This window comes from Felis catus, chromosome E2 (assembly GCF_018350175.1).
Source record: "Felis catus isolate Fca126 chromosome E2, F.catus_Fca126_mat1.0, whole genome shotgun sequence".
Classification (NCBI taxonomy): Eukaryota; Metazoa; Chordata; class Mammalia; order Carnivora; family Felidae; genus Felis; species Felis catus.
Genome location: NC_058382.1, coordinates 14,621,654 through 14,647,786, shown reverse-complemented (window position 1 = coordinate 14,647,786; position 26,133 = coordinate 14,621,654). Strand labels below are relative to the sequence as shown.

At 52.7% G+C, this 26,133-nt stretch overlaps 1 protein-coding gene across 5 annotated transcripts; it reads left to right on the top strand.

Annotated features, from left to right (window-relative positions):
* Positions 1-477: 477 nt before the first annotated feature.
* SUPT5H (SPT5 homolog, DSIF elongation factor subunit) lies at positions 478-24,846 on the top strand. 5 transcript variants are annotated; one of them, XM_045045836.1, is made up of 30 exons: positions 478-533; positions 797-874; positions 5,766-5,931; positions 9,424-9,489; positions 10,030-10,041; positions 10,533-10,602; positions 10,730-10,798; positions 10,897-10,962; positions 11,209-11,239; positions 11,591-11,659; positions 13,262-13,513; positions 14,650-14,739; positions 14,847-14,917; positions 16,428-16,533; positions 16,749-16,842; positions 16,910-17,070; positions 17,480-17,635; positions 17,740-17,886; positions 18,719-18,865; positions 18,956-19,081; positions 19,929-20,013; positions 20,354-20,473; positions 20,556-20,658; positions 20,741-20,868; positions 20,969-21,074; positions 21,731-21,889; positions 22,007-22,175; positions 22,288-22,491; positions 24,246-24,341; positions 24,414-24,846. In XM_045045836.1, the coding sequence occupies exons 2-30, from the start codon at positions 800-802 to the stop codon at positions 24,555-24,557; spliced, it is 3,288 nt and encodes a 1,095-aa protein (XP_044901771.1). In that variant the 5' UTR covers positions 478-533; positions 797-799; the 3' UTR covers positions 24,558-24,846. The 5 variants fall into 5 exon arrangements, with proteins under 5 accessions (XP_044901771.1, XP_006941338.1, XP_044901770.1 ...); XM_006941276.5 differs by having other exon boundaries at positions 478-540; positions 16,934-17,070; XM_045045835.1 differs by having other exon boundaries at positions 478-540.
* The last annotated feature ends 1,287 nt before the right edge of the window (positions 24,847-26,133 follow it).

The window sequence follows — 26,133 nt, the reverse complement described above, 5'->3', positions numbered from 1 at the left end:
GTAAATTCACATTGATTTAAACTTCGGGATTTGTAAAGGAAAACAAGAGTTTTAAGAGTCACTCAAACTTGGGGGAAGGAGTCTTAGGTCTGCCCCTGTCCAGTTTATTTTCTGAGCTTCAGTTTCCTTGTCAGCAAAATGGGGGTACTTACCTCCGAGGAATGTTTTGGAGGTAGGAGATAAAGTCTGATTTATTTGCTAACTCATTGTTATTTGGTCATTCCCTGCCTCTTCACAGCTTGGCACACCACACTATTAAATTCAAACACGAATTCCCGGTTGGAAGTGGCGTCCAGAAGGGGAGTAACCATCCTTCCTCTTTGACCCTCCCAAGATGTCGGCTCCATGCTCTACATTGAGCCGGATCTGCCACTTTCAAGATGGCGTCCTGGAAGTGCGTCGCCGGGGACTAGCCCCGGAAATCTCGCGTTAAGCGAGGTCGACGCGTAGGTTCTCGCGAGAGGGCACATCAGTCCCAGCCAGGCGTCGTGTGAACAGCTGCTGGTACCGAAGGTTGAGGTGGAACCGGAGCGGTGAGGGGTGGGTAGGACGCCGTGGTGGCAGGACCGGGGGTCGCCGGGGCATAGGGAGGCTTTAGAGACCGGATTCCGGGACACGGAAGGTGTAGCAGATAGCTTAAGGGGTAGCCTTTCGGGTTCACCCTTGCCAGAACCAGGCTGCCGGAAGTGCGCTGAGGGATTTTTTTTTTCTCTCCGGGAACCGGCGGGGAAACCGAGGCAGGGGTGGGGTTGCTGTTTGGGGGACGCACTGAGGCCGTCTTTTCCTGCAAGAGCAGAAGATGTCGGACAGTGAGGACAGCAACTTCTCCGAGGAGGAGGACAGCGAGCGCAGCAGTGACGGCGAGGAGGCCGAGGTGTGTGGCTGGGACGTTGTGGGGAGGCATTGAGCCTGGGGACAGGACCGGGACAGAAAGGCCCCTGTGGGAGCTTGGAGGGTATCAGAACGAGCTCTGGCCTCTGGGGGCCTCCAGATTGTTGGTAGTGACAGAGAAGTAGGCAAGCCTAAGTCAAGCAGAAGGACAGGTGCGAGAGGCCAGGGATGCTCCAAATACAGTGAAATAACATGTGATGTGTTTAATTTTTTAAATGTTTATTCATTTTTAAGAGAGAGAGCGAGCATGAGCTAGGGAGGGGCAGAAAGAGGGAGACACACAATCTGAAGCAGGCGCAGGCTCCGGGCTGTCAGCACAGAGCCTGACGCGGGGCTCAAACTCATGAACCATCGGATCATGCCATGCGCTGAAATCAGAGGCTTAACCGACTGAGCAAACCAGGAGCCCCACAGGTGATGTGTTTAAAGGACCTGGCATGTAGGAAGCACCCACTGTTAGCTTTTATTTTGGAGTATGCACGGTCATTTCAGAAATATATTTTTAGTGCCTACTGTGTACTAGGCACACTTTTTTGCCCTTGGGCTGCACTAGTAAAACATTTTGAAAGTCTTTGCCCCTGTGAACATAAACAAATGTGACTGATGTGTGTATCATTTAGTAAAGCAGAAAGTACTTTGGAGAAGAGCAGGGAAGGGGAATAGGGAGCCTTGGGTCAGTTTTAAATAGGGTGAGTCTGAGAGAGTGATATTTGAAAAAAGACGTGTTGGAGGTGAGAAAGTGAGTCATGTGTGGAAGAAAAGTGTTCCAGTAAGGGGGGAACAGCAAGTGCCAAGTTGGGAGCATGTCTGCGTGTTCAAAAAGTAACAAGGAGTCTGGGGCACCTGGGTGGCGCAGTCGGTTAAGCGTCCGACTTCAGCCAGGTCACGATCTCGCGGTCCGTGAGCTCGAGCCCCGCGTCAGGCTCTGGGCTGATGGCTCGGAGCCTGGAGCCTGTTTCCGATTCTGTGTCTCCCTCTCTCTCTGCCCCTCCCCCGTTCATGCTGTCTCTCTCTCTGTCCCAAAAATAAACAAACATTGAAAAAAAAATTAAAAAAAAAAAAAGTAACAAGGAGTCAAGTTTGGCTGGATCAGAGTGAGCGCCACAAGAAAGTGACGGGAGCCAGATCATATAGGATCTCGAAGCCTCTGGTGAGGAATTTGTCCTGATTGAGTGCGACAGAGCCTTGAGGTTTTGAGCAAAGAAGGGATGTGATCTAATGCTTTAAAAGGATCACTGTTTCAGGAATCAAATAAACATTTCCTGGGACATAACTGACTTTAAATAGTCTCCTTTTAGCTATTTTCCTTGTCTGTTTATTTCTAACTTATTTATTGAGCAAATGAATGTTTGAGCATCTACAACTTTGTTCCAGGTTCCTCCTAGGTGTTGGAGAGAATAGAACAAGGCAAATTTTTGCTTTCAGGGAGTTTACACTTAGTAGGCAACAGTTACAAACTAACAGAGATGACTGGATGATTATAGATGTCTCCTTTAACCTACAGAAACAGATCAGTTTTTTTAAAGGTAGTTGCCAACACTTGCAAGGGCGATTTCATGTAAAAATCATGATTTTTATGCTTTTCTGGGAAAATTAGAGGAGCCAGCAAGCAGCTCTTTGCTCAAGAAATGGCAGCCTGCTTTAAAATGGGGAATTTTCGGGGCGCCTGGGTGGCGCAGTCGGTTAAGCGTCCGACTTCAGCCGGGTCACGATCTCGCGGTCCGTGAGTTCGAGCCCCGCGTCGGGCTCTGTCTGGGCTGATGGCTCGGAGCCTGGAGCCTGTTTCCGATTCTGTGTCTCCCTCTCTCTCTGCCCCTCCCCCGTTCATGCTCTGTCTCTCTCTGTCCCAAAAGTAAATAAACGTTGAAAAAAAAATTTTAAATGGGGAATTTTCTCCAATTCCTGGGATATATCAGTTGCCATTTATCATGATGCCTGTCTTGTGGCAGAAGATTTAGGTAAAAGGAAGTTTTCCTTTACTTGTGTCCTAGGAAACATCAGGTAGATGGAGAGTGCCATGGGTTTCCTTTGAGCTGCCCCATTTATTTTTGTTCTCTGCTTGCCCTCGGTAGGCATTTGTCAATCCTTGTGCCCTGTGGGCAGTCCTCCGCTTCCAGCAAAGAGTTGGAAGAGTCAGGAAGCCATGGTGGGGGTGAGGCAAGTGGGAGGATGCTAGGAAGGGTTTTTGCTTCGAGCAGCAGTACTGGGTTCTTGGTCTCCCTGACTCATGGCTTCAAGGCACTTTGCTTGTGGTTGAAGCCTGGTGGTAATGAGGCCAGGATCCCTGGGTCCTTTTCCTGGCTGAGACATCTGGTTTGCTCTGTGCAAATCTCACTTCCCCAACACGACACCAGGCTCTTGACTCACCTGCTCACTTGTCTCCCGTCACTAGATGAGGCAGGAGGACAATGAGAGGCCAGCTAGAGATAGGACTGGATAGGCTTTTTGGATAGCCAAAGGTTAGCATGGTCCTTGAAGGACCAGGTCCTGTGGATAGAAGGTTGGGATGGCAGATGATGAGCCACTGTTGGGGGAATCAGCAGTTTCCCCGTTCTCAGCCACAGTAACTTGCCCATTCATTCATTCATTCATTCGGCAAGTGTTCCTATCAGGCTGGGATCACAGGCTCCTTCATGGAGCTCTCTGTCCTGGAGGGGAGATAGTTTTATAAACCAGCGGTTACTTCAGGGGATGCTGAGGACAGACAGTGTAAGAGCACGTTCCGGCCCCAAGATAACACAAATAGTAATGGGAGCTCTTTTCCTCAGGGATCAGGGAGCCAGGTTTGGAAAGAAGGCTTTGCTGGGACTGAGCCAGGGGAATGAAGACAGGGTTCCTTGAAATCAGGCTACTCAGAGTCGTTTGAGTTGTTAAAAGGCGGGACATTGTGGATGAGTCAGGAGTATGTACTAAACAAATGTTTAAGTTGTCTTCTGTTCCCATCCCTGAACTAGGTAATGTTGGGGACCCAGCAATGCCTGAGATAGCCTGAGAGAGCTCACAGTGGTCGGGGCTGTGATGGAGGAAGCTCAGAGGATGTGCCTGACTTTGCTGGGGTAGGGGGTAGGCATGACTTCCTAGAAGGGGGAGTATTTTGATTGAAGTATGAGTGAGAGGCAAAAGAACCTTTTTTTTTTTTTTTTTTGGAGAGGACCAGCACGGATGATACTAGCACTGAGAGAGCATGGAACGAGTGGTTCAGTGTGGCTGGGACCTAGCACTTGGGAGGGGGAGCCCGAAGAGGCAGGATAAGAAGGAGAGGCAGTAGCAGAGTGTGTGCTTCTAGTCTGAGCTGTTAAGCAGCTGGTTCTTTACCTGGGGGCAGTGGGGAGCCCTGGCCCTGTTTTAAGCAGGGGACCAAACGATCAGTTTCATATTTTAGATCATAATTTTTTAACGTTTTTATTTATTTTTGAGAGGTGGGGAGGGGCAGAGAGAGAGGGAGACACAGAATCCGAAGTAGGCTCCAGGCTCTGAGCTGTCAGCACAGAGCCCGACACGGGGCTCAAACTTGTGAACCGTGCGATCGTGACCTGAGTCGAAGTCAGACGCTTAACCAACTGAGCCACCCAGGCGCCCCTGTTTTGCTTTTATCTTTATGGTTACTTTTTACTTGTAACAAGCTAACTTTAAAAATGTTTTTGTTTCTGAAATATTCCAAAGTTTGGAAAAGTTTCTTTGTTAAGTTAAATAAAAACATGAGTGAATTTAAAATACCAGATAAACAGGTTGAACTGATGTGAACTTGGCAAGAAGACGTGTAGTTAGTGCGGAAAAGATTGAAGTTTGGGGAACACTGTTTTGTCTGGGTCATTTCCTTTTGTGACTGGTTTGGAGGCCAAGAGACCAGAAAGGAGGCTGGGCAAGGGGCTAGGTTTTAGAGGGCAGTGATCTGGCCTAGGCTAGGGCTGTAGGGATGGGGGAGAAGGGACAGCTTGGAGGGACAATGTTCCAAAAGCAGAAATGTCAAGAGTTTGGTGCCTGATGAGAGCTAGAGGGAGCCAGCACCGGTCTAGGGGAAGACGTTGAGATCAGTGTGGGACACGGTGGGCGTGAAGGGTTCAGAAGACATCTAAGGGAGGCATCTGTGGAGGCTGCTGACATATGGGGGGCCTCTAGTTCTGGAAGAAAGTGGGGAGCTGGAGACAGATGAGGTATCACCTGCAGAGACAGGAACTGGGACTGGAAGGTAAAGTGGCCCAGTGGGAGAGTGTATGCAGGGAGAAGCAGAGCGGGCCCCTGGCTGAACCCTGGGGACTGAAGCCAGCACTTGAGGGGTGAGAGAGGAAGAGGGGCCTGCAGAGGGCCAGCCAGAGAAGTTGGAGAAAAGCCGGGAGAATGTGATGTGACAGATGTCAAGGGAAGAGCATTTCTTTAGGGAGGGAGTAGGCAGTGGTGTGAAGTGTCTCGTACGTAACAACTGAAGATTGTCCTCGGAATTAGCAACAAGAGGCAGGCGATGACCTTGGGGAGCAGTGTAGACTGGAACCGGAGATCTAGGAATCATAGTCATGGAGATGCCCACCAGCTGAGGGAGTGGATGAGGCGGCCTGGGGAGTTGTAGAGTGGAAAGAGACGAGGGCCAAGGACCGACCTCATGGAGCTAAATCATTTACGGGCCAGGTGGAGGCTAGCAAGGAGGTCTAGTGGAGCAGGGAGTCTGGGTCAGCTCCCAGGTATTGGTTGACTGGATGGCAGTGCTATCACTGAGGTAGGATGGCTCCCAGAGAGGCTGGGGTGGAAGGGAGGGTATGCAGAGCAGAGGGGCTTATGACTAGCCAGCCAGAACTAAGGTCAGATTTGGGGTTGGGGAGCTTGGTATCTGGATTTTGGGGTACCGAACCCTGGTGCCCCAACCTTTTGTAACCCTGCAGGTAGAAGAAGAGCGGCGGAGTGTAGCAGGCAGCGAGAAGGAGGAAGAGCCCGAGGAAGAAGAGGAGGAGGAAGAGGAGGAAGAATATGATGAGGAAGAGGAAGAGGAAGATGATGACAGGCCTCCCAAGAAACCCCGCCATGGCGGCTTCATTCTGGACGAGGCCGGTATGTCACAGGGCTGGCAGGTGCTGAGCGTTGGCCGGACTTGTACCTTCGGTTCTATTTCTTGAATGAATTTTTCCAAAAGGTTTTTCTTTTGGTAAACGTCGAACACACACGGTAGTAGGATAGTGTGTGGAGCCTCCATGTCCCGTCACCTCGTGTCAACACTTAACACCTTAGTACCGATCGTTTTGCTTCTTCCTCTTCATTCCTGCCCACTATTGGATGATGTGGCAAATCCCAAATACATGATTTTACCCCCAAATATTTCTTTATATGTTCCCCAAACATCAATCCTTTTAAAACAGTTACAGTAGTATTACCATCCTTTAAAAAACTGAAGTCTGTGCTTCTCGTGGGAAGCTGAGACGACCTCGATGTAGGCAGGACAGGGTGGTGGAGGCCAACAGGCCTGGGTCCCTTGTGGCCTGGCTCTGCTCTCTTCTCCATGTGGCCCTGGGTGAGTTGCTGTTTGGTTTCTCAAAGAAAGTTTCCTGAGCAACGTATGGCACTTAAGTGCTCATGCTGTCATCGTCCTCATCCTTGAAATACCCGTTTGTTTCCCAATGGCTGCATAGTATTTTTTCCACAATCTGTTTTATGTAACCAATCTCTTGTTGGACGTTGGAGTTTGCGTTTTTCATTATTACAAGCAGCACTGCTGGGAACACTCTCATACGTGTTTAGACTCAGACACAAGGTATTGCCTAGACCAGGGGTTCTTAACCTTTTTTGTGCTGTGGCTTCTTTGGTGTCTGGTGAAGTCTGTGGCCCCTCCTTAGAATTGTGTTCTGAAATGCTTAAGGAAAAAATACATAGGATTCCAGAGAGAACAATTATACTGCCATACGGTACCTAAATACTCAAAGAACATGTGTGTTTCGTTAGGAATGTGCTGAAATAACAGGATTTAGTGGAGGGTCTGATAAGAATCTAATTTTGAAGTAGCAATGAGCACAAATGATATTTTGAGATATCTTCAGCTGTATAACGTGCCATGAATATATCAGAGTTCACTGCTAACATTGCCGTGATTTGTTTCCATTGTTCGTAATTGATGTAAATACTAACTTTCAGTTAGAGATTAGTGAAAATGAAGATGTAGTATTTTTAAGTTTTTTTATTTTGAGGGAGAGAGAGAAAGAAGGATGAGTGGGGGAGGGGCAGAGAGGGGGGGACAGAGGATCCAAAGTGGGCTCTGAGCTATCAGCACAGAGCCTGACGTGGGGCTCAAACTCATGAACCGTGAGATCATGACCTGAGCCAAAGTTGGACGCTTAACCAACTGAGCCACCCAGGTGCCCTGAAGATGTGGTATTTTATCTGACATGGACCCTGAAGATTTTTTACATGGCAAACCGTATGGGTCATATTACTGGGCAAAGGGAATGTATGTGACTTGAAAGCCTTTTGATGTCTGTGGCCGAATACTGGCCCCTGAAAAGATCATACCAGATACTCCCTCCAGCCATACTCAACAGTGCCTGTTCCCCACGTGCATGTAAGGGAGAGCTACTTGGAATGCCATCCTCCCTTTCTTAGGACCCTCTTACCTGAGGGAAAACCAGGGAGCAGAGGGGTAGGAAATGCTCAGAACACTCCTGTTCTTGGAGAGCTTTGGCCCTTTTCCTAACAGCTGAGGGAAGCGAGTCCTTTCTTAGAGAAAAGATCTTAGGTAGCAGAAGTGCCCAGATCAAGAGAATGGATGACATGCCTTGTGACCTGGACGTGGACTGCTCGGGACAGCCATGTGTTTTCTGGGGTGTCATTGGGCACTGCCTGTGGGAAGGCTATGTGGCAGGGCCCATTGATATTTAACACGCAGGGACCCTTTGATCCAGCAGTTCTTTTTTAGGAGTTCATCTGACAGTTAAACTCGAATAGGTGCATAAAGATATGAGGCCAAAGATAGTTGATGCAGTCCTGTTTGCAGTTGTAAGTGTTCGGTGATCTAAATGTCTGTTGATGGTAATAGCCTGGTAAAATGAGTTATGAGGCAGATAGTCGGATAATAGTAAATGAAGCATGTGCTGCTATGAAAGAGTTCCAAGGTAGTATCTTTGCTTAGAAAAAGTGGAAAGTACAGAACAGTGTGCTAAAAAGTTGCATTGGGAAAAAAAAAATGGGGCCGGTAGTGGGGGGGTTATATGCATTTCTTCTTTAAGTAGTTCTAGACTAGTAGTTCTAGACAAGAAACTGGTCATAGAGTTGCCTTTGGTAAAGGGGACTGAGCTAGGGTTAGAAATGGGAGGGAGACTTACCTGTACCCATACATCCTCCGAACACTTTGCATTTTTCATCACGTACAGATACCACTTTTCAGTTTTTAGTGTAACATTGGCTGCATACAAAAGAGGATATGTAATGTAGTGAAGAGATTAGATGCACGGACCCCGAAGCCAGATTGTTTCTCAGGTACTAGCTGAGAGTCTGGGCCAGTGAAGTCACCTCTCTGGGCCTCAGAGCCCTCACTGTAAATCAGAACGGTGGTGTTACCTCCTTCAGGGTCACCAGGAGGATTAATGAGGAATCTGTGGCAAGAACTCACAACAGAGCAGGGCATACAGTACACTCGATAAGCAATAGTGTTACAAACCGAAGGGAACAATAAACAAAACCAACAGATCACGAATTGTGTCTTTAATGGGGCTCTGGCCGTCTCGTTTGGTTGAGCGTCCGACTTCAGCTTAGTTCGTGATCTCGCTGTTCACGAGTTGGGGCCCCACATCCGGCTCTGTGCTGACAGCTCAGGGCCTGGAGCCTGCTTTGGATTCCGTGTCTCCCTCTCTCTCTGCCCCTCCCCCGCTCATGCTGTGTGTCTCTCTCTCAAAAATAAATAAATGTTAAAAAAAATTTTTTAAACTATATATTGGTTTTGATAGTTTGGAGGGAACTTTTGTGCTTGCTTAATTTGATCTGTTATTTTTTCTTTTGAGAGAGAGAGTGTGTGAACGTGTGCGAGTGAGTACGAGGGAAGGGCAAAGAGAGGGAGAGAAAATCCCAGCATAGAGCCTGACACGGGGCTCGAACCCACGAACTGTGAGATCATGACCTAAGCCAAAATCAAGAGTTGGATGCTTAACCGACTGAGCCACCCAGCACCCCATCTGATTTTTTTTTTTTTAAGTTTATTTTTTATTTTTACGCCCAGCATGGGGATTGAACTCATGACTCCAAGATCAGGAGTTACGTGTTCTACTCACTGAGCCAGCCAGGCGCCCCTGATCTGATTTTTGAAATGGGCTCCTGGATGGGGTTAGGGGAGGGATGGCTTTTAGAGCCAGGTGGCAGCGAAGCTGCAACGGAGACTCGATCCTGCGGCTTGGAGCAGCTCCAGGGCAGCAGGTGAGAGCCTCACCTATCTAGCCCTGAGTCCTGATCTGCAGGGTGGATATTCGTAGTGCCTGTCCCCCCAGAGATGTTTCCTGGGAACCACTGTCGCGAAGTCACCTTTGCTGCAGCTGCCTCCCTGACCACGTGGCTTTCTTGTTGCAGATGTGGACGATGAGTATGAGGATGAGGACCAGTGGGAGGACGGAGCAGAGGACATTTTAGAGAAAGGTGTGTGTGGGCCCCACCTCTGCAAGCCCACTTTGGGGTCTTGGGTCTTGAGAGCCCATCCCCAACCCCCATGCCCTGCACCACCCCAACTCCCACCCTCCTCACCTCGCTTCTTTCTGTCGTTGCCAGAGAGACCAGCTCTGTACCCTTTTCCTTTTAGGCCCATGAGTTGGGGGGTGGGGGTTGTGGGTGGTGGGTGTTGTGGGAAGAGGCCTCTGGGGTCCCAGGGCCCCCGTGAATCCCTTATGGGGGTTGTAGGGTGGGTGGGCTCTGTCCCAAGATAACCCCCCACTTCCTGGGCCAGTGCCCCCACTTCCCTGTTATTTTCCGTTTTGTGCGCCTCATACATTTCGGCTTCTCCCCCAACCACCTGGTGCCTGGCCTTTACTTTTGATTTTCAACCTTCCTGTGTCCCTCCCTTCCCCTTCCCCCAACCCATTGGTTGATTTCGCTGCTATAATTTGGCTCATACTTTGTCTGCCCTCGCCCACCACCACCACCACCACCACCACCACCACCACCTCCTCTTCCTCCAAGTAGAAGAGATTGAAGGTAAGAATCTGAAAACTGTGATTTCCCGACCTTCCTCCCATATCCTGACATCTCCTTCCTGCCCACAGTACCCTCCTTCCATCCCTGACCCCTGTCTGGCCCTGGGGGCTCTGACTCATATAGGGTCCAGAGTTCAGGGGGTTCTGAGGCCAGGTATCCAGCCGTCGGCCTGGGGAAGCGTGTGTGTTTATGTATGCGTGTGAGCGTTGTGGCAGCAGGGATAAGTGGTGGGGGGTGGAGTTCAGGGCATACTTAATGGCTATGAGATGGGGAACGGCTGGATGTCCCCACCTGTTGGACCCTGTCCCCAAGTCTTCTTCATGAGAAGCAAGATGCTGAGCAGGACAGAGTAGAGGGTGAGGGTTGGGGGTTCCTCGGTGAGGTATCTCCTGCCCCAGGGCCCAGCTCCGGCCCTCTCAGCCCACATCACTTCCTCCACGCCCTTGCCCTTCACCTCCCCTTACTTACCCCATCTGCTCATTTTTTCGCAGCCTCCAACATCGATAATGTCGTCCTGGATGAAGACCGTTCTGGGGCTCGCCGCCTACAAAACCTCTGGAGGTAAGCGGCGGGGGTGGGGGTGGGTGAAAGGGTGAGACTGGCTTCCGGGGGGGGACTTGGGAGCAAGTCAGCGCACCCTCCTCTCCACAGCCTTTCATTCATGTTTACTTTCCCCTTCACACCCCAGGGACCAGCGAGAGGAAGAACTGGGCGAGTACTACATGAAGAAATATGCCAAGTCGTCTGTGGGAGAGACGTAAGGGCATTGGGTGGGGGCAGGTGGTCCCTTCTCGGGAAGGGTCAGGCTTCTGACAGAGCATCACCCCTCCTTCCCAATTGCTGTCCTCTCTCCAGGGTGTATGGAGGATCTGATGAGCTCTCTGATGACATCACTCAGCAGCAGCTGCTTCCGGGAGTCAAGTAAGGGGGCTGGGATGGACGGGCTGAGATGGGGGAATCTTGTATTGGGGTGATGCGCCCATGCAGACACAGAGTGGTGGAGAGTGGGAACAGGTGGCATGTTGGCGCTTGCCCCCTTCTGCTTCTGGAAGGAGGGATGGAGGAGGAGAGGGTGTGGAGGGAGAGCAAGAAAGATGGGTGTGGGGACTCGGGTCTTTTGTGATGAGGCCATTTCCCTGAAGGGTTTCCTTTTCTTCTCCTATCTAGGGATCCAAATCTGTGGACTGTCAAATGTAAGGTGTGTGCTCCAGGATGCAGGGGAATGGAGGAAATGACCTTGTCAGGGAGAGCTCCCAGCTTTCTGTCCTGGGTCTCCTTGGCATATCAGTCTCTTAGTCCTGTCTCTGCTTCTTCATCCCCCGGCCCCTGGCCCCTCCTCACTCCTCCGTCACTTAATTCACTGTCTCCCACCTTTGTCTTTCTTACCATCCATTCCTCTTTCTCTGTATCTGTCCATCTTTTTTGTTCCTCTCTCTCTTCCATTTTATCTTTCTTGCCTGATTACTCTGCATTGCTGTTGTCTTCTGTCCCCTTATCTGTGTCCGTCCTTCACCTTGTCATCTCCATCTGAAGTCTGTCTCTCTTCCAGATTGGGGAGGAACGGGCCACGGCCATTTCCTTGATGCGCAAGTTCATTGCCTACCAGTTCACAGACACGGTAAGTCAGATAGGCAGGCACCTGGGAAATGAGATACAGAGCAAAAGCCCAGAGGGAGGGACAGTATAGGTTCAAGGGTACCAGGTGCTCCTTACGGTCAACAGCATTGTCTGTTACGTGAGCTGCTTTAGCTAGAAAACAACCACTCCCTGGATTGAAGCATTCTTCTGTGCCTGACAGAGGTGTTGTCTTCGTTCTTTCTGCATTCCTGACAGGGTTCAGCAGCCGCCTGTAGCCCTCCAGAAGTCAGGCTTTAGCTTCCTTTTTTGTTTGTTTTAAACATCTTTTTTTTTTTTTTTTTTTTTTTGATAATGTTTATGGGGGGGGGAGGAAGTGGGGGAGGGGCCCAGAGAAAGAAAGAGACATAGAATCTGAAGCAGGCTCCAGGCTCTGAGCTGTCAGCACAGAGCCTGAAGCAGGGCTTGAACTCACAGACCATGTGATCATGACCTGAGTGGAAGTTGGACGCTTAACTGACTGAGCCACCCAGGCACCCCAGCCTTTAGCTTCCTGAACCTTTTCTGCCTGAGTGAGTTTTGCCTGTTCACCAGCCCTGTTGGGCAGCTGTCCCCCTTTTAGTGTTTGGGAGGCGTCCTGGGATAGGACAGTGTGGCTGAGTGTGTCAGGGGACAGGCCTGTCAGGGGGAGAATTCCTTCCTTCCCTCTTCCGTGCAGTTTTCACACATCTGCTGAACCTTTCCCGCGGTCAGGTGTCTGCACTGGGAGGTGCTGAGGATACAGCAGTGACTATGCCAGGGCTGGTCCTGACCCTTCAGGGCTCACTCACAACACACAAAGCACGAAGGTGCCGTTTTAAGTTCACAGATCTTTCTTGGGGCACCTGGGTAGGCTCAGTGGGTTAAGTGGCTGACTTCTGCTCAGGTCATGATCTCACATTTCGTGAGATTGAGCCCCACGTCAGGCTCTGTGCTGACAGCTCAGAGCCTGGAGCCTGCTTCCGACTCTGTGTCTCCTCTCTCTGATCCTCCTCCCCGTTTGTCTCTCTTAAAAATAAACGTTAAGTTCACAGATATTTCTTTAGACAGCTGGAGTTTGAATCCTGTCCTTGCTGCTTCCTACCTCTCTGACCTTGTTCAGGCTGCTTCCCCTTTCTGGTTGCCTTGCTTGCTCCTCAGCATTGCTAGGATTAAGTAGCTTTGGACATGTCCAGCTTTCATCTGGGACTTGGCCTGCAGCTTGTGTTCAGTAAATATAGTTATTGTCAGAGGCATAATTGTCAGTTTTGGAACAAGGGCAAACCCAATGAAGGGTACGCTCAAAATTCATGAAACATGGGGCTACGGCTAACTCTGTGCTGGCCGGTAATGTTCTTACTTACTATAGTCCGTGTCAGGCTGAGAGTACATTGCTTGTACCTGCTGAAGCAGTGGGTGTATGTCAGTGGGCCCAAGTGGACAGTTGGATTTGCAAATCATTTCAAGTGTACTCAGACCTCAGAACCCTGCGGTGGACATCCTTATCCCTGGGGTCGTTGCACACACTGTGGGATGAATTCCTAGAAGAGAGAGCACTGTAGTGGCGGCCATTACCATTAGTAGCAGTCGCGTCTCACTGTTTCCCTCTGCTGGCGTGGCCCCACAGCCCCTGCAGATTAAGTCAGTGGTGGCACCAGAGCACGTGAAGGGCTACATCTACGTGGAGGCCTATAAGCAGACGCACGTGAAGCAGGCCATCGAGGGCGTGGGCAACCTGCGGCTTGGCTACTGGAACCAGCAGATGGTGCCCATCAAGGAAATGACAGATGTGCTCAAAGTCGTAAAGGAGGTGGCCAACCTGAAGCCGAAGTCCTGGGTCCGCCTCAAGAGGGGCATCTATAAGGACGACATCGCCCAGGTGCCAGGGGTGGGGATATGGCAGGGTGGCTGAGGGGCCAGGGCCTGTGTTCACGCCCCTGCTCCCCTGTTCTGTCCTCCTCCCTTTTCCTTTTGTCATTCCCAGCCCTTTCCTAGTGCAGAGGGCAGATTAGGTGATGCAGAGCCTAGATTTTGTTGGGAGCACACATCCAGGGGAATGGATGACCATCTCCTGTGAGAGTTCAAAACACACTGAGTAAAGATCTGAAGGCGGTGAGCGAGGGGGCTTTGTGGAAATCTTGGGGAAGAGTGTTGCAGCGGAAGGAACAGCATGTGAACAGGGCTGCCCTGGCTGAAGCAGAGTGTGTGAGGGTGAGAGTGGCCGGGAGTGGGCTCAGGGAGGGGACTGCACCTGTGGCCTGTCGTAAGGCTTTGGCTTCTTCCGGAGTGAGGTGGAGGGACACGGTGTGATGTGGATTTTAATAGGATTACTCTGGGAGCTTCATCGAGGATAGACTCCTCGTTCTCAAGCAGGGACAGTGTGGTCCCTTTTCTTGGTTCTGTCAACTGAGGGGGGAGTTGCTCTAGCCTCTAGTGGATAGAGGCCGGGGATGCTGCTAGCACCCTACAGTGTAGGGGACAGCCCCCCACGACAAAGAAGGACCTGGCTGCCAAACCCCAGACTGGACCAGATGGGGCTACAGAGACCAGCGAGGGGACTGTGCCACCATAGTCCTGGGTTGCCCAGGGTTGTAGGAGAGAGGAGGGGGACGAGGTCAGAGGGGGGACGAGGGGTTTAGAAGGCAGAGCCCATGGGAGTTGCTAACACACCGGAGATGAGCGGAAGAGTAGGGAGGGAGTCCAGAACAATTGCCAGTTCGTGTGCCAGACCAGAAGGAATGATGGAGTGGGAGGAGGCTGGCAGGGAGCAGGTGTGGGGGGGGTGAGTAAGGTTAGTTGTGGTTGCACTAGGTTTGAGGGGCCTTTTAGACATCCGAGGAGAGATGGACAGTCTGCTTCGGGGTTGAGGGGAAAGAGGACAGAGAGAACTTGGGGGATTGTCATCAGTGTGATTTCTTTCCCATCACCCCCTGTCCCTGCCATCTCCATGCCCTTCCTGTGTCTGGGGTTAGAGAGGGAGGGCCAGGGCCCTCCTGACCACCCCCATCTCCTCAGGTGGATTATGTGGAGCCCAGCCAAAACACCATCTCCTTGAAGATGATCCCACGCATCGACTATGACCGCATCAAGGCCCGTATGAGCTTGGTACGAGGGGGCATGCTGCTGCTCACGGGTGGGCGGATGCCTGATCCTTGCGGGTGGCTGGGCCCTCCTCCTTCACCCTTCCCACCCGTGCCACCTTTCTTCCACAGAAAGACTGGTTTGCCAAAAGGAAGAAGTTTAAGCGACCTCCACAGAGGCTGTTTGATGCTGAGAAGATCAGGTGCATGTCCTTGGGGACTGGCTGGGCTGGGTCCCCACAGCTGTGATGTAGAGTGCCTTCTGCAAGTTCCTCCCATAGGAGTGGGTCCCCCGACCCATCCATGGTCTACTTTATGAGTGGTTAGCCTGCCAGCAGTGCCTCAGCCAAGTTACTTAACATGCCTGGACCTCTGTTTCCTGTGCTGTAAAGAACAACACCTGCCCTGGGACTGTAGGGAGAATCAAATGACTTAATAAGCGTGTGGACCCAGAATAGCACTTGACTCCTAGTAAGTGTGATTAGTGGTATCACACGCTGAAATGGGAGTTCTCGACATGTCGGGCCTTACAAGGTCTCTTTCACTGATCTTCTGGTGCCTGGGCACCTGAGGTGGGAGTACAGAGCCCTTCCCATTAGGATGTGTCCCTCGCCCTCCCCAGCTGGAGGGAGCTCTGGAGCTCTGCCCAGTGACCCCAGTATTTCAGGGCTAGCCAGAGGGCTCCTGATGGGAAAGGCAGGAGAGGAGGGGAAGAAACAAGAGGTGCAGTGACCCTTTGCCACTGGTCCTGTTCTGGAACCCACTGTGAGCCGCCAGCCTGTTTTCAGTTCTGTTAAAGGGGGATTACAGAACTCCTTTTGAGCTGCATCCCAGGACTTGGCTAATACTTCACATGCCTAGATTGGACCCACTTATCCCACTGCTGTCCACTTGACTGGACCTCCTTTTACTGAGCGCCCTGACCCGGCCTGTAGAGCTTGTTTGGGCCTCCACCAAACTCAGCACTTGAGTGCTGTGAGAAGAGGATTGAGTGAGTGGCAGGGGGAGCTCAGCGTGCTCCCCTATGCTCCCTTTTTGGGAGTGGGGTGGGCTTTCCCTCCTCTCTAGAAGCGTGGGCAGGGACAGAGTGTCCTCCTGCCCCACAGGCAGGGCCAGTAGAGTTAAGGCACGGGTTTGGGAGTCCCACCACCCCCCACATTTGAGTCCTGACTCAGACCACTCTCCCTGGGAGATGTGCCCTATGCGAGCCTCACTCCCTCACTTCGCTAGGAAACATAGGTCACATTAGTGATGTCCTAGGCTTTGGGGAGGAGTTGTGGAGGTGTGTGCCCAGGCCAGGTGCAGACCGGGGCTCCGTGCATGTGAAGGTTTGGCATGGTTCAATACTTTGTCCAGCTAGTGTTCACCGAGCGCCTCCGGGGTGCGAGATGCTCGCTGCTCTAGGGGACATAGCAGTGAGTGAAAAACTGCTCTTTGGGAGTTGCCATTGGTCAGGGAGACGGATCAAACAGTGGCTCATTTTCAGAGGGTGATGTGGGCTGTGGCGAACAATAAAGCAGGGGAGAGAGCAGCAGAGTGCAGGGAGGAGCCTTTCAGCTTGGGATGGGTTGCTCGGCCAGCAGGGCGCGGCGGAACGGGACGGGTCAGTCGTCCTGTGATCCTCTTCCCCCCTCGCCAGCAGAGGACCCTGAGATTCACTGAGACTCTTTTCTTCATCCCCCTTCTAATCTTCTCTTTCCCCCAAAATCCCAGGTCCCTGGGTGGCGATGTTGCCTCTGATGGTGACTTCCTCATCTTCGAGGGGAACCGTTACAGCCGGAAGGGCTTTCTGTTCAAGAGCTTTGCCATGTCTGCTGTGGTGAGGGTCCTGGAGGGCCTCTTGCTTATGACGGTGGGGAGCAGGGAGGCCAAGCTTTCTCTCCCTCCTTCAGTCCAGGCCCCAGAGTGGTGGGTTATCTGGATCTGTGCTGGATTGCCTTCCAAGTCAGGAGTATCCCCAGGGCAGTCACTCTACCTCTCCAGCCCGTTCAGCTGGACTGTGACACTGACCTTTCTCCTCTCTCCTTGTCTCAGATCACGGAGGGTGTGAAGCCCACACTCTCTGAGCTGGAGAAGTTTGAGGACCAGCCAGAGGGCATTGACCTTGAGGTGGTGACTGAGAGCACAGGTATTTGGTCCCTGTCAGTAACTCAGGCCAAAGAAGAGGGGGTGGCTCTTGGCAGGCAGCTCCCCAGTCGGCCCTGCATCTGTCCCTGTAGGGAAGGAGCGGGAACACAACTTCCAGCCTGGGGACAACGTGGAGGTGTGTGAGGGTGAGCTCATCAACCTGCAGGGCAAGATCCTCAGCGTGGACGGCAACAAGATCACCATCATGCCCAAGCACGAGGACCTCAAGGTGGGTACCGTGCTGCCCATACCTGTGGGTAATCTAAGACGGCTGCCTGGTTTTCGTTTGCTTTAAGGGCGTGTACGTCTGTCTGAGGGTTTGTCCGGGCTACCATGATGTGTCTGGGGTGAGGCTGTCTCCAGCTAGTCTGAGGAAGAGTGTCTAGTCTGGCATTCTACGTCTTGGGGACAGGCTTTGTGTGTGTGGAGTAAAGGGGTATCCTGACTGATACCTTGAGTCTGAGGTCAGCTGTCTCCAGGGCAGGTGGCCTAAAGAATCTGTGGTTGGGTGGTGTGAGCCTGGGTGGGTTTTGGCAGAAGTCTTTTCTGAGGACATGAGTGGCTTCTGGAGATGGGGAAGCAGGTGGGTTGTGGTGGCTTCCCTTCCCCTGCTCAGTGTCCCCACACCCAATCCCCAGGACATGTTGGAGTTCCCGGCCCAGGAACTTCGGAAGTACTTTAAGATGGGGGACCACGTGAAGGTGATCGCTGGCCGATTTGAGGGTGACACAGGCCTCATTGTGCGAGTGGAGGAGAACTTTGTTATTCTGTTCTCTGACCTCACCATGCATGAGGTAGGTGGTGGGGGTGAGGGGGGGAGGGGTGGAGCACGCCAGAACAGAGACCCAGGCCGATGAGCCACCAGGACCCTGCTTCACCTGTTTTCCATTTCCCACAGCTGAAGGTGCTCCCCCGGGACCTGCAGCTCTGCTCAGAGACGGCATCGGGTGTGGATGTGGGGGGCCAGCATGAATGGGGGGAGCTGGTGCAGCTAGACCCCCAGACCGTGGGTGTCATTGTGCGGCTGGAGCGGGAGACCTTCCAGGTGTGTGTGTGGCGGGGCTTTCGTGTAGGGGTCTTCCTCTCCCTCGAGCTCCTCATCCTGGGAGGTGGCTAAGAACCCAGACTGCTCTGGGTGGCAGATCTGGCTCTGTGAGCCATGGTTGGCCGTGTGGTGTTGGACAAGTGACCTATTGTTTACCCTCTCTGTGCCTATTTTGTATCCTCTAAAATGGAGATAATGGTAGCATCTACTTTAATAATTGTGATTGAAGCCCTGAGATCAAATATGTAGACCCAGGTGCTTGCTCAGGGGCTGGGTGCTGCAGGTGCCCTCCTCGCCTTCACCCCTACCTGGTGATGGGAGAGTCAGAGCCTAATGCTTAGGACCCTGGACTCTGGAATTATATCTTGGCCCTGTTATTCCATGCTGTGTGACCCTGGGCTAGTGACTTGCCCTCTCTGGGCCTGAGATTCCCTTTGTGTAAAATGGGAATCATGACAGCATTCATCTCAGAGGGAAGTTTTGAGGCTTCAGTGAAATCTTGTGTGAAGAATTTAGCACGGAGCCTGGCACAGAGTGATGGGTAGACATCAGCTATTATGTTAATATCTACTCTACCCATTCCTCAGGTTCCTCAGTCAGGATGGAGTCTCCTCCTGAAGGGTGTTTTGGAATGATTGGGAACGTTTTTGTTTGATCCAGTGCCTACAGGGTGGTGCCCTGAGACTGCGTGCCCCGGGGCCGGGGAGTCTAGACTTCCTGCAGAGCTTGGGACAACCTCCCACAAGGAAGGATCGTCCTACTTTAGGAAAGTCCTGCTCCACGTCACCCCTTTCTACTCTCACCCCTCAGCATCCCTCCCCTCTCTCCGTAGGTACTGAACATGTATGGGAAGGTGGTGACTGTCAGGCACCAGGCTGTGACCCGGAAGAAGGACAACCGCTTTGCCGTGGCCCTGGACTCAGAACAGAATAACATCCACGTGAAAGACATCGTGAAGGTCATTGACGGCCCCCACTCAGTGAGTATAAGCTCCTGCCCATCGGCCACGCCTGAAATTGCTGGGGTGCGGCATGGCCACAAGAGTGATCATCATCCTTTCCTCATCCAGGGCCGGGAGGGCGAAATTCGCCATCTCTTCCGCAGCTTCGCCTTCCTGCATTGCAAGAAACTGGTGGAGAATGGGGGCATGTTTGTCTGCAAGACCCGCCACCTCGTCCTGGCAGGGGGCTCGAAGGTGAGGTGGGTGTGGTGGCGCCCTGGCTCAGCTCCCCAGCCTTCCCTGGCCCTGGGAGCGACAACAGTGGGCTCGTGGAGGATTGGGATGGCAGATGTCCGTGTCGGGTCCTTGGCAGAGTTTCTTGGGATTCAGAGCTTTTCACCAAATCATTCATCCACTTGGTTTTATTGTGCACCTGTTGGGTCTCTGACACTGGAGATACGACAGCGAGCAAGATGCAGATTTCTGTCCTAGAGCTGCTAGAAGACAGACAGATAAATACGTATGTACACAGTACAGTGTGAAGTGACACTGAAAAAAGGCACTATGAAAAAAAGTAAAACAGGACTGGGAAATAGAGAATAATGGGAGCTGCTGATTTAGATGGAAAAGGTTAAGGAAAGGTTTCCTTGAGGTGACACTTGAGCAGAGACCTGAATGAAGGAACGCAGAGCTGTGTGACTAGCTCAAGGGAACAGCAGACGCAGAAGTCCTAGGACTTGTAGGAAAGCTGTATAGAACCACGTGTCAGAAGGGAAATCGGGCCCAGGATCTGGGTAGCTGGGACCAGGAGGTGATTTCCTTATGGTCCTGAAGGTGGGGGTCATGAATTCTCCCAGCTATGCAGGGTTATAAAGTCCTGGCCAGGGGAGGACCAGGCCTCTTGATTGACAGGCCCACAGTGGTGTTGGGGTGACAGTTTTCTCAAAGGGAAATGGAGGCATTGTCACCAGAAGGAGAGAGGGATAGCTGCTAGGCCAGTTCAGGCAGGAACTGTTCCCAAATGGAGGCAGGCAGTGGCACGGGGGCCAGGAGCCGGTCCTCCAGGCCCTGCCTGCTGATTGACTTCCTGTCCCTTTCCTAGCCCCGAGATGTGACCAACTTCACAGTGGGTGGCTTTGCCCCTATGAGTCCCCGGATCAGCAGCCCCATGCACCCCAGTGCTGGAGGTGAGGGGAAGTTGGGCGGGGATGTGTCTGGGGGATGGAGGAGGGAGGTTATTCAGCCCATACTTCCTGAGTGCCTGCTCGGCTGGCCTAGCCCTGATGTGGCTCCGAGCCCATGAAGACCAGGACCCTCCCCCGTCACTGCTCCTGGTGGCAGCCCGCAGTGGTCACAGCTGTGCCCGAGCTCTGGTGCAGGCCACCCAGAGGAAGCTTCTAAACCAGTGTAGGTGTGTGGGGGAGTCAAGCAAGTGAAGAAGGGGCTTGAGGTTGCTCTGTCTGTGGACGCAGCATGTGAGGGGAGGGCATGGCCCTGGGGACTGGTGATCTTCTCCTTTCTCCCCAGGTCAGCGTGGTGGCTTTGGCAGCCCCGGTGGCGGCAGCGGCGGCATGAGCAGGGGCCGAGGGCGGAGAGACAACGAACTCATAGGCCAGACTGTGCGCATCTCCCAAGGGCCCTACAAAGGTGAGCTTTGAGGCCATTTGGAGGCCTGGGGAGGGGCATGGTAGAGAACCCTACCCAGCCTGACCTCCTGCCTCCTCACCAGGCTACATCGGTGTGGTGAAGGATGCCACGGAGTCCACGGCCCGCGTGGAGCTGCACTCCACCTGCCAGACCATCTCTGTGGACCGTCAGCGGCTCACTACGGTGTACGGGCTGGGCCGGGGCAGGAGGGGGGTTGTTCGGTGGTGAGAGGGTCCTTCTCACCCATCTAGTTCTCTGTGTCCACAGGGGCTCACGGCGCCCAGGTGGCATGACCTCAACCTATGGGCGGACACCCATGTATGGCTCCCAGACGCCCATGTATGGCTCTGGCTCCCGCACACCCATGTACGGCTCTCAGACACCTCTCCAGGATGGTGAGTGTGCCCAGGGGACAGGGATGAGGGGCGGTGTGGGGGAGCTGCAGATAGGACAGAGCTGACAGACAGACACACCTCTCCTACTCTCCCATTTCAGGCAGCCGTACCCCGCATTACGGTTCCCAGACACCCTTGCATGACGGCAGCCGCACTCCTGCTCAGAGTGGTGCTTGGGACCCCAACAACCCTAACACGCCATCACGGTGAGAACTGGGGTGGAGGACAGGGTTCCCTGAGTGCATGTATGGGTGGTTATGCTGGGTGTCTGTGGGATAGTGGGGTCTGTGTGGCCCTCCCTGAATTCTCTGCTCCTAGCCCCAGGCTGGTCACGTGCCAAGGGCAGGTGGGGCTGGGCTGGCGATAGAATGGTCCCCACCATAGTAGTAGGCTGTGGTTAAGACCTGGGCTTGGAGAGGCTCTTGGGTGACTCAAGTTTGGCATCTGATAGTTGATTTCAGTTCAGGTCATGATCTCACAGTTGTGAAATTGAGCCCTGAGTCAGGCTCAGTGGGGAACCTGCTTGGGATTCTCTCTCTTTCCCTCCCTGCTCCCATGTGTGTGTGGGGGGGGGGGGGGTAGGGGAAGCGGTGCACACATGCACGCTCTCTCAAGATAAACTTTAAAAAAAAAAAAGAAAGAAAAGACCTGGGCTCAGAGACAGATTTTTGTGATCTAGGTCATATGACAAGTGTGTGACCTTGGGCAGGCAGCTTCATCTCTGCCTCCCAGTCTCAACTGTGAAATGGAGGTCTCTGATGGGGCTGTTGTGAGGTGTTGAGGTGTTCAGTGTAGCTCGGGAAGCATTTGTTACGTTGTGATTACCACAGAGTTGTTCTTAACAGACTTCTCTGTCCAACAGGGCTGAGGAAGAATACGAGTATGCTTTCGACGACGAGCCCACCCCGTCCCCACAGGCCTATGGGGGCACCCCCAACCCCCAGACACCCGGCTATCCCGATCCCTCATCCCCACAGGTCAACCCGCAGTACAACCCACAGACGCCAGGGACGCCAGCCATGTGAGTCCACTGTGGCCAGCCCTGATCAACCCTTGCCCAGACCTTCTCCACTGCCACTACCTTCTCCTCTTCTCCATCATCCCCAGCAAGTGCTCCTTTCTGTCTTTGACTCTGCAGGTACAACACAGACCAGTTCTCCCCCTATGCCGCCCCCTCCCCGCAAGGCTCCTACCAGCCCAGCCCCAGCCCCCAAAGCTACCACCAGGTGGCGCCAAGCCCAGCGGGCTACCAGAACACCCACTCTCCAGCCAGCTACCACCCCACACCCTCCCCCATGGCCTATCAGGTATTGGTGAGCTTGCATGCCCTTAAGGGCGGTGGGCTAGAATGGGCCTCGGGTCTATAGGGACAGCCAAGCTTGATGACGTGTTTCCAACAACACTCTCTTTCACTTACAGGCCAGCCCCAGCCCGAGTCCTGTTGGCTACAGTCCGATGACACCTGGAGCCCCCTCCCCTGGTGGCTATAACCCGCACACACCAGGCTCAGGAATTGAGCAGAACTCTAGCGACTGGGTAACCACTGACATCCAGGTGAAGGTGCGGGACACCTACCTGGATACACAGGTGGTGGGGCAGACAGGAGTCATCCGCAGCGTCACGGTAAGTGGACCCCAGGCTGGTGGGTGGGCAGGCATCCTCTCCTTTGGGGTCCCCAGTCTCTGTTGTTACTGGTTTTTTTCTTTTTAACCATCTAACCACATTTTCCAGTGCCTGTTTGTACCCGGAAAAGCAGGTACAGAAGGTGTGGCCTGTAGGCTCCACAAGGCGGGGGTTTCTGCCTGTCCTGTGCATGGCTGGGGCCCCCTGGCCTGGAGCAGTGACTGGTACCCAGGAGCTGGTTACATTTTAATATACTCCTCTGAGATCAGTTCAGTGACATGGACTGAGCGCTCCTCTGTGCCAGGCTTCAGCTTAGTGCCGGGCTCCACTGCCCTTAGTGCTCCCCCTGCTCCAGCATTACCAGCCTGTCTGTTCTTCACGGTCACCAAGTTCCCTCCAGCCTCTGGACCTTTGCTCATCGCTTTCCTTTTTCTAGGATTCTCTTCCTTCCATCCTTTGTCTAGTAAACTGCTATTCATCCTTCAGGGAAACACCTAAGCTGTCTCAGATCTGTCTCTTGTAAGCCCATGTAACTTTTTTTCATGTTACCTACCTGGTGCCTAAAAGCTTAAAGTTTATTCTGGTGTGATCCTTTGATTACTAAGCCTGTATTTCCTTCCTAAGTAGCCCTAGTCCCTAGATGAGGGACCAGCACCTTGTTGGCCTTCTAGTAAACATTACTTGAAAATACCAGAGACCAAAACAGCTCCAGGCCCTGCCTTCACAGATCTCACATTCTAGTGAGGGAGGCAGACATGTCCCCAGACAGGAACAGCCTGAGTGGCCAGAGCTGGGGTACAGGAAGTCCCAAGGGCAAGAGGAGCTCTGGGAACCTAGAGGAGGCATCTTACTCAACTTTGGAGGAGGGTTCAGGGGGGTGCTTCCTGGAGAAGGAGGTATCCGCACCAAGTTCTGAAGAATGAATAGGAGTAAGCCAAGAGAAATGGTCGGGGAAAGGGTTAAGTGTGTTCCAGAAAGGGGGGACTTGCAAAGGCCTGGGGGTGAGGAAAAGGCTGGCACATCCGGGGAGATGAAGTATGTTCATTGTGGCTGGAACACAAAGAGCCAGGGGGGAAGGTGAGTGACAAGGCAAGAGAAGTGGCTGGGCCAGGTCACATGGCCGCCTAGGGAACTTGGACGGTGTCCTAAGGAATCTGAGCAGGCAGGGCGGTGGTGGCATCAGGTCTGTGGTTTGGGATTAATTCACTACGTTGCTCTAGCAGGGATGGATTAAGGTGGGGAGACTGGGGGCTGGGAGCCTAGGGGAGGTCAGGCTTCACTATAAGGCTGTAAGGAAGAGAGGAGAGGGGGAGGTGGCAGAGACTCTGGAGGGCAGTGAACACACCTCAGAGCTGGAGATTTTCAGTGAAAGAGCTGGCCAACCTGAGGTCAGAGCTCTGGCCGGGGCCTGGGGGCTGTGGGGCCATCCCTCAGATCTGGGCAGGCCTAGGAGGAGGAGCAAGTGTGAGAAAGATGATGAGGCCCACTTCGGACATGAAGGGTCAGGTGTCTGAGCAGCGGTCTCTCTTTTGGCCTAAGTTGGCTTCATTCTAATGTTTCCCATGCTGCTCTGATCACCCTGCCCCCACACACCACAGGCCCAGGAACTAGGCCCAGCTTTTGGCCTTTTCTGCCCCTGTGTCACCTTGGGAAGGTGATTTTTTAGAATGAGCCCTGAGCCTATGGTCCTTGAGTGCGGGCATCAGTCCTATATCGGAAACAGGCCAGGCTGACCAGGCTGTCCCTACCCACAGGGCGGCATGTGCTCTGTGTACCTGAAGGACAGTGAGAAGGTTGTCAGCATCTCCAGTGAGCACCTGGAGCCCATCACCCCCACCAAGAACAACAAGGTAAGGGGGCCAAGGGGACGTGGGAGCCTTGGGCTGCTGACACAGACCCTGACCCTGTGCCCCCCCTCCCAGGTGAAGGTGATCCTGGGTGAGGATCGGGAAGCCACAGGCGTCCTGTTGAGCATCGATGGTGAGGATGGCATCGTCCGCATGGATCTTGATGAGCAGCTCAAGATCCTCAACCTCCGCTTCCTGGGGAAGCTCCTGGAGGCCTAAGGAACGCAGGGCGGGTGGACTTTGGCAGATTATCTGGCAGATGGAGAGTGTCCTCTTTCCTTCTCTGGCCCTTGGCTCTGACAGGTCTGGGCCAGGTTTGGGGCCTGGACCAGGGCTAATCTGATTGTTCAGGATTTCCTTTATTTTCCTTTCTGGGTTCCTATTTCCCTCCCTGATGTTCATGGGAATCAGAGTAGAGTCTGGGGGAGGGTCCCCACCTTCTTGTACCCTCCCTTCCCCAGCTTGCTTTTGTGTTAAGGTCTTTCAATAAAAAGCTGTTTGGTCAAAAGTGTGTGTCTGTGTTTTCTAAGCTGGGGTCATTTGCAGACCCCACCTACTTCCTGGGCAAGTAACTGGATGATACCTAAGCCTCCAATTCCCCATCTGGAAAATGATGCTGTCTATTCCAGACGGAGGGTTCTCGGGATGAATGTATGAGAAGACACGAGATTATTAGAACAGAGCCTGCCACGTGATTAGCCACGTTGTACTGTTGCTCGAGTTATGTTAAGTGAAAATCTGTAAACCGCCTGGAAAACCTAAATTCCTCCTGTGGTGCGGGATACAGCTGTTGATGGTCCTTTCTCTTGAGCCCACAGAGCAATGACCCCAGAATTGCTGTGGCTTGTCTGGTGGCTTGGGGGTGGAGAGGGGGAGAGAGAAGGGGGCTTGGTACCTTGACCTTCCTTCACCTTCTTCATTTGATACGTCTTTTTTGTAATAAATGTGTTATGAAATGTATTCTAAAATGTTACCCATGTTCAAAAAGGTCTTAGGACACCCTGAACGCCCATGTCCCCAGCACCCAGCCTCGGGAACAGTATGTACCAGATAGGACCCACTTTAAGCAGCAGCCCCAGACCATTCCCCTCCAAAGGTGGCCATAATCCTGAATTCCGAGTCTTCTTGCCTTTGTACTTTTACTACCTTAGTATTTATCCCTAAACGTTACAAGGTCGTTCTCCACATTTTGAAAGCTTACATAAGCAGTATTAGACTTTTTCCCCTCGTTTTAAAGAGATTTTTAAAAATTTTATCTTTTTATTTTTTTTTAATTTTTTTTTTCAACGTTTATTTATTTTTGGGACAGAGAGACAGAGCATGAACGGGGGAGGGGCAGAGAGAGAGGGAGACACAGAATCGGAAGCAGGCTCCAGGCTCTGAGCCATCAGCCCAGAGCCCGACGCGGGGCTCGAACTCACGGACCGCGAGATCGTGACCTGGCTGAAGTCGGACGCTTAACCGACTGCGCCACCTAGGCGGCCCTAAAAATTTTATTTTTGAGAAAGCACTAGGGAGGGGGGAAGAAAGCGAGGGAAAGGACAGAGAGGGGGACAGAGGATACGAAGCAGGCTCTGTGCTGACCACAGTGAGCCTGAGGTAGGGCTTGAACCCCGAGATTCTGACCTGAGCTGAAGTGGGGCGTTCAACTGACTGGGCCACCCAGACGCCCCATGGACTCTTTTACTTCACCCGTAGCCCCTTATTCATTGATTTCTGTCCCAATAAGCCTGACCCCAGAGAGCCGGCCGCCATTCCTTTGGCAGAGCCCTCGGTGAAATGGCTGGCGTTCCAG

Excerpts from the sequence above, each read along its gene's own strand:
- SUPT5H (XM_045045836.1), top strand. The coding sequence starts at position 800 with ATGTCGGACAGTGAGGACAGCAACTTCTCCGAGGAGGAGGACAGCGAG. Across the intron at positions 20,659-20,740 it reads CGTCAGCGGCTCACTACGGT|GGGCTCACGGCGCCCAGGTG; the intron begins GTACGGGCTGGG and ends CTGTGTCCACAG. Across the intron at positions 22,492-24,245 it reads GAGTCATCCGCAGCGTCACG|GGCGGCATGTGCTCTGTGTA; the intron begins GTAAGTGGACCC and ends CCCTACCCACAG.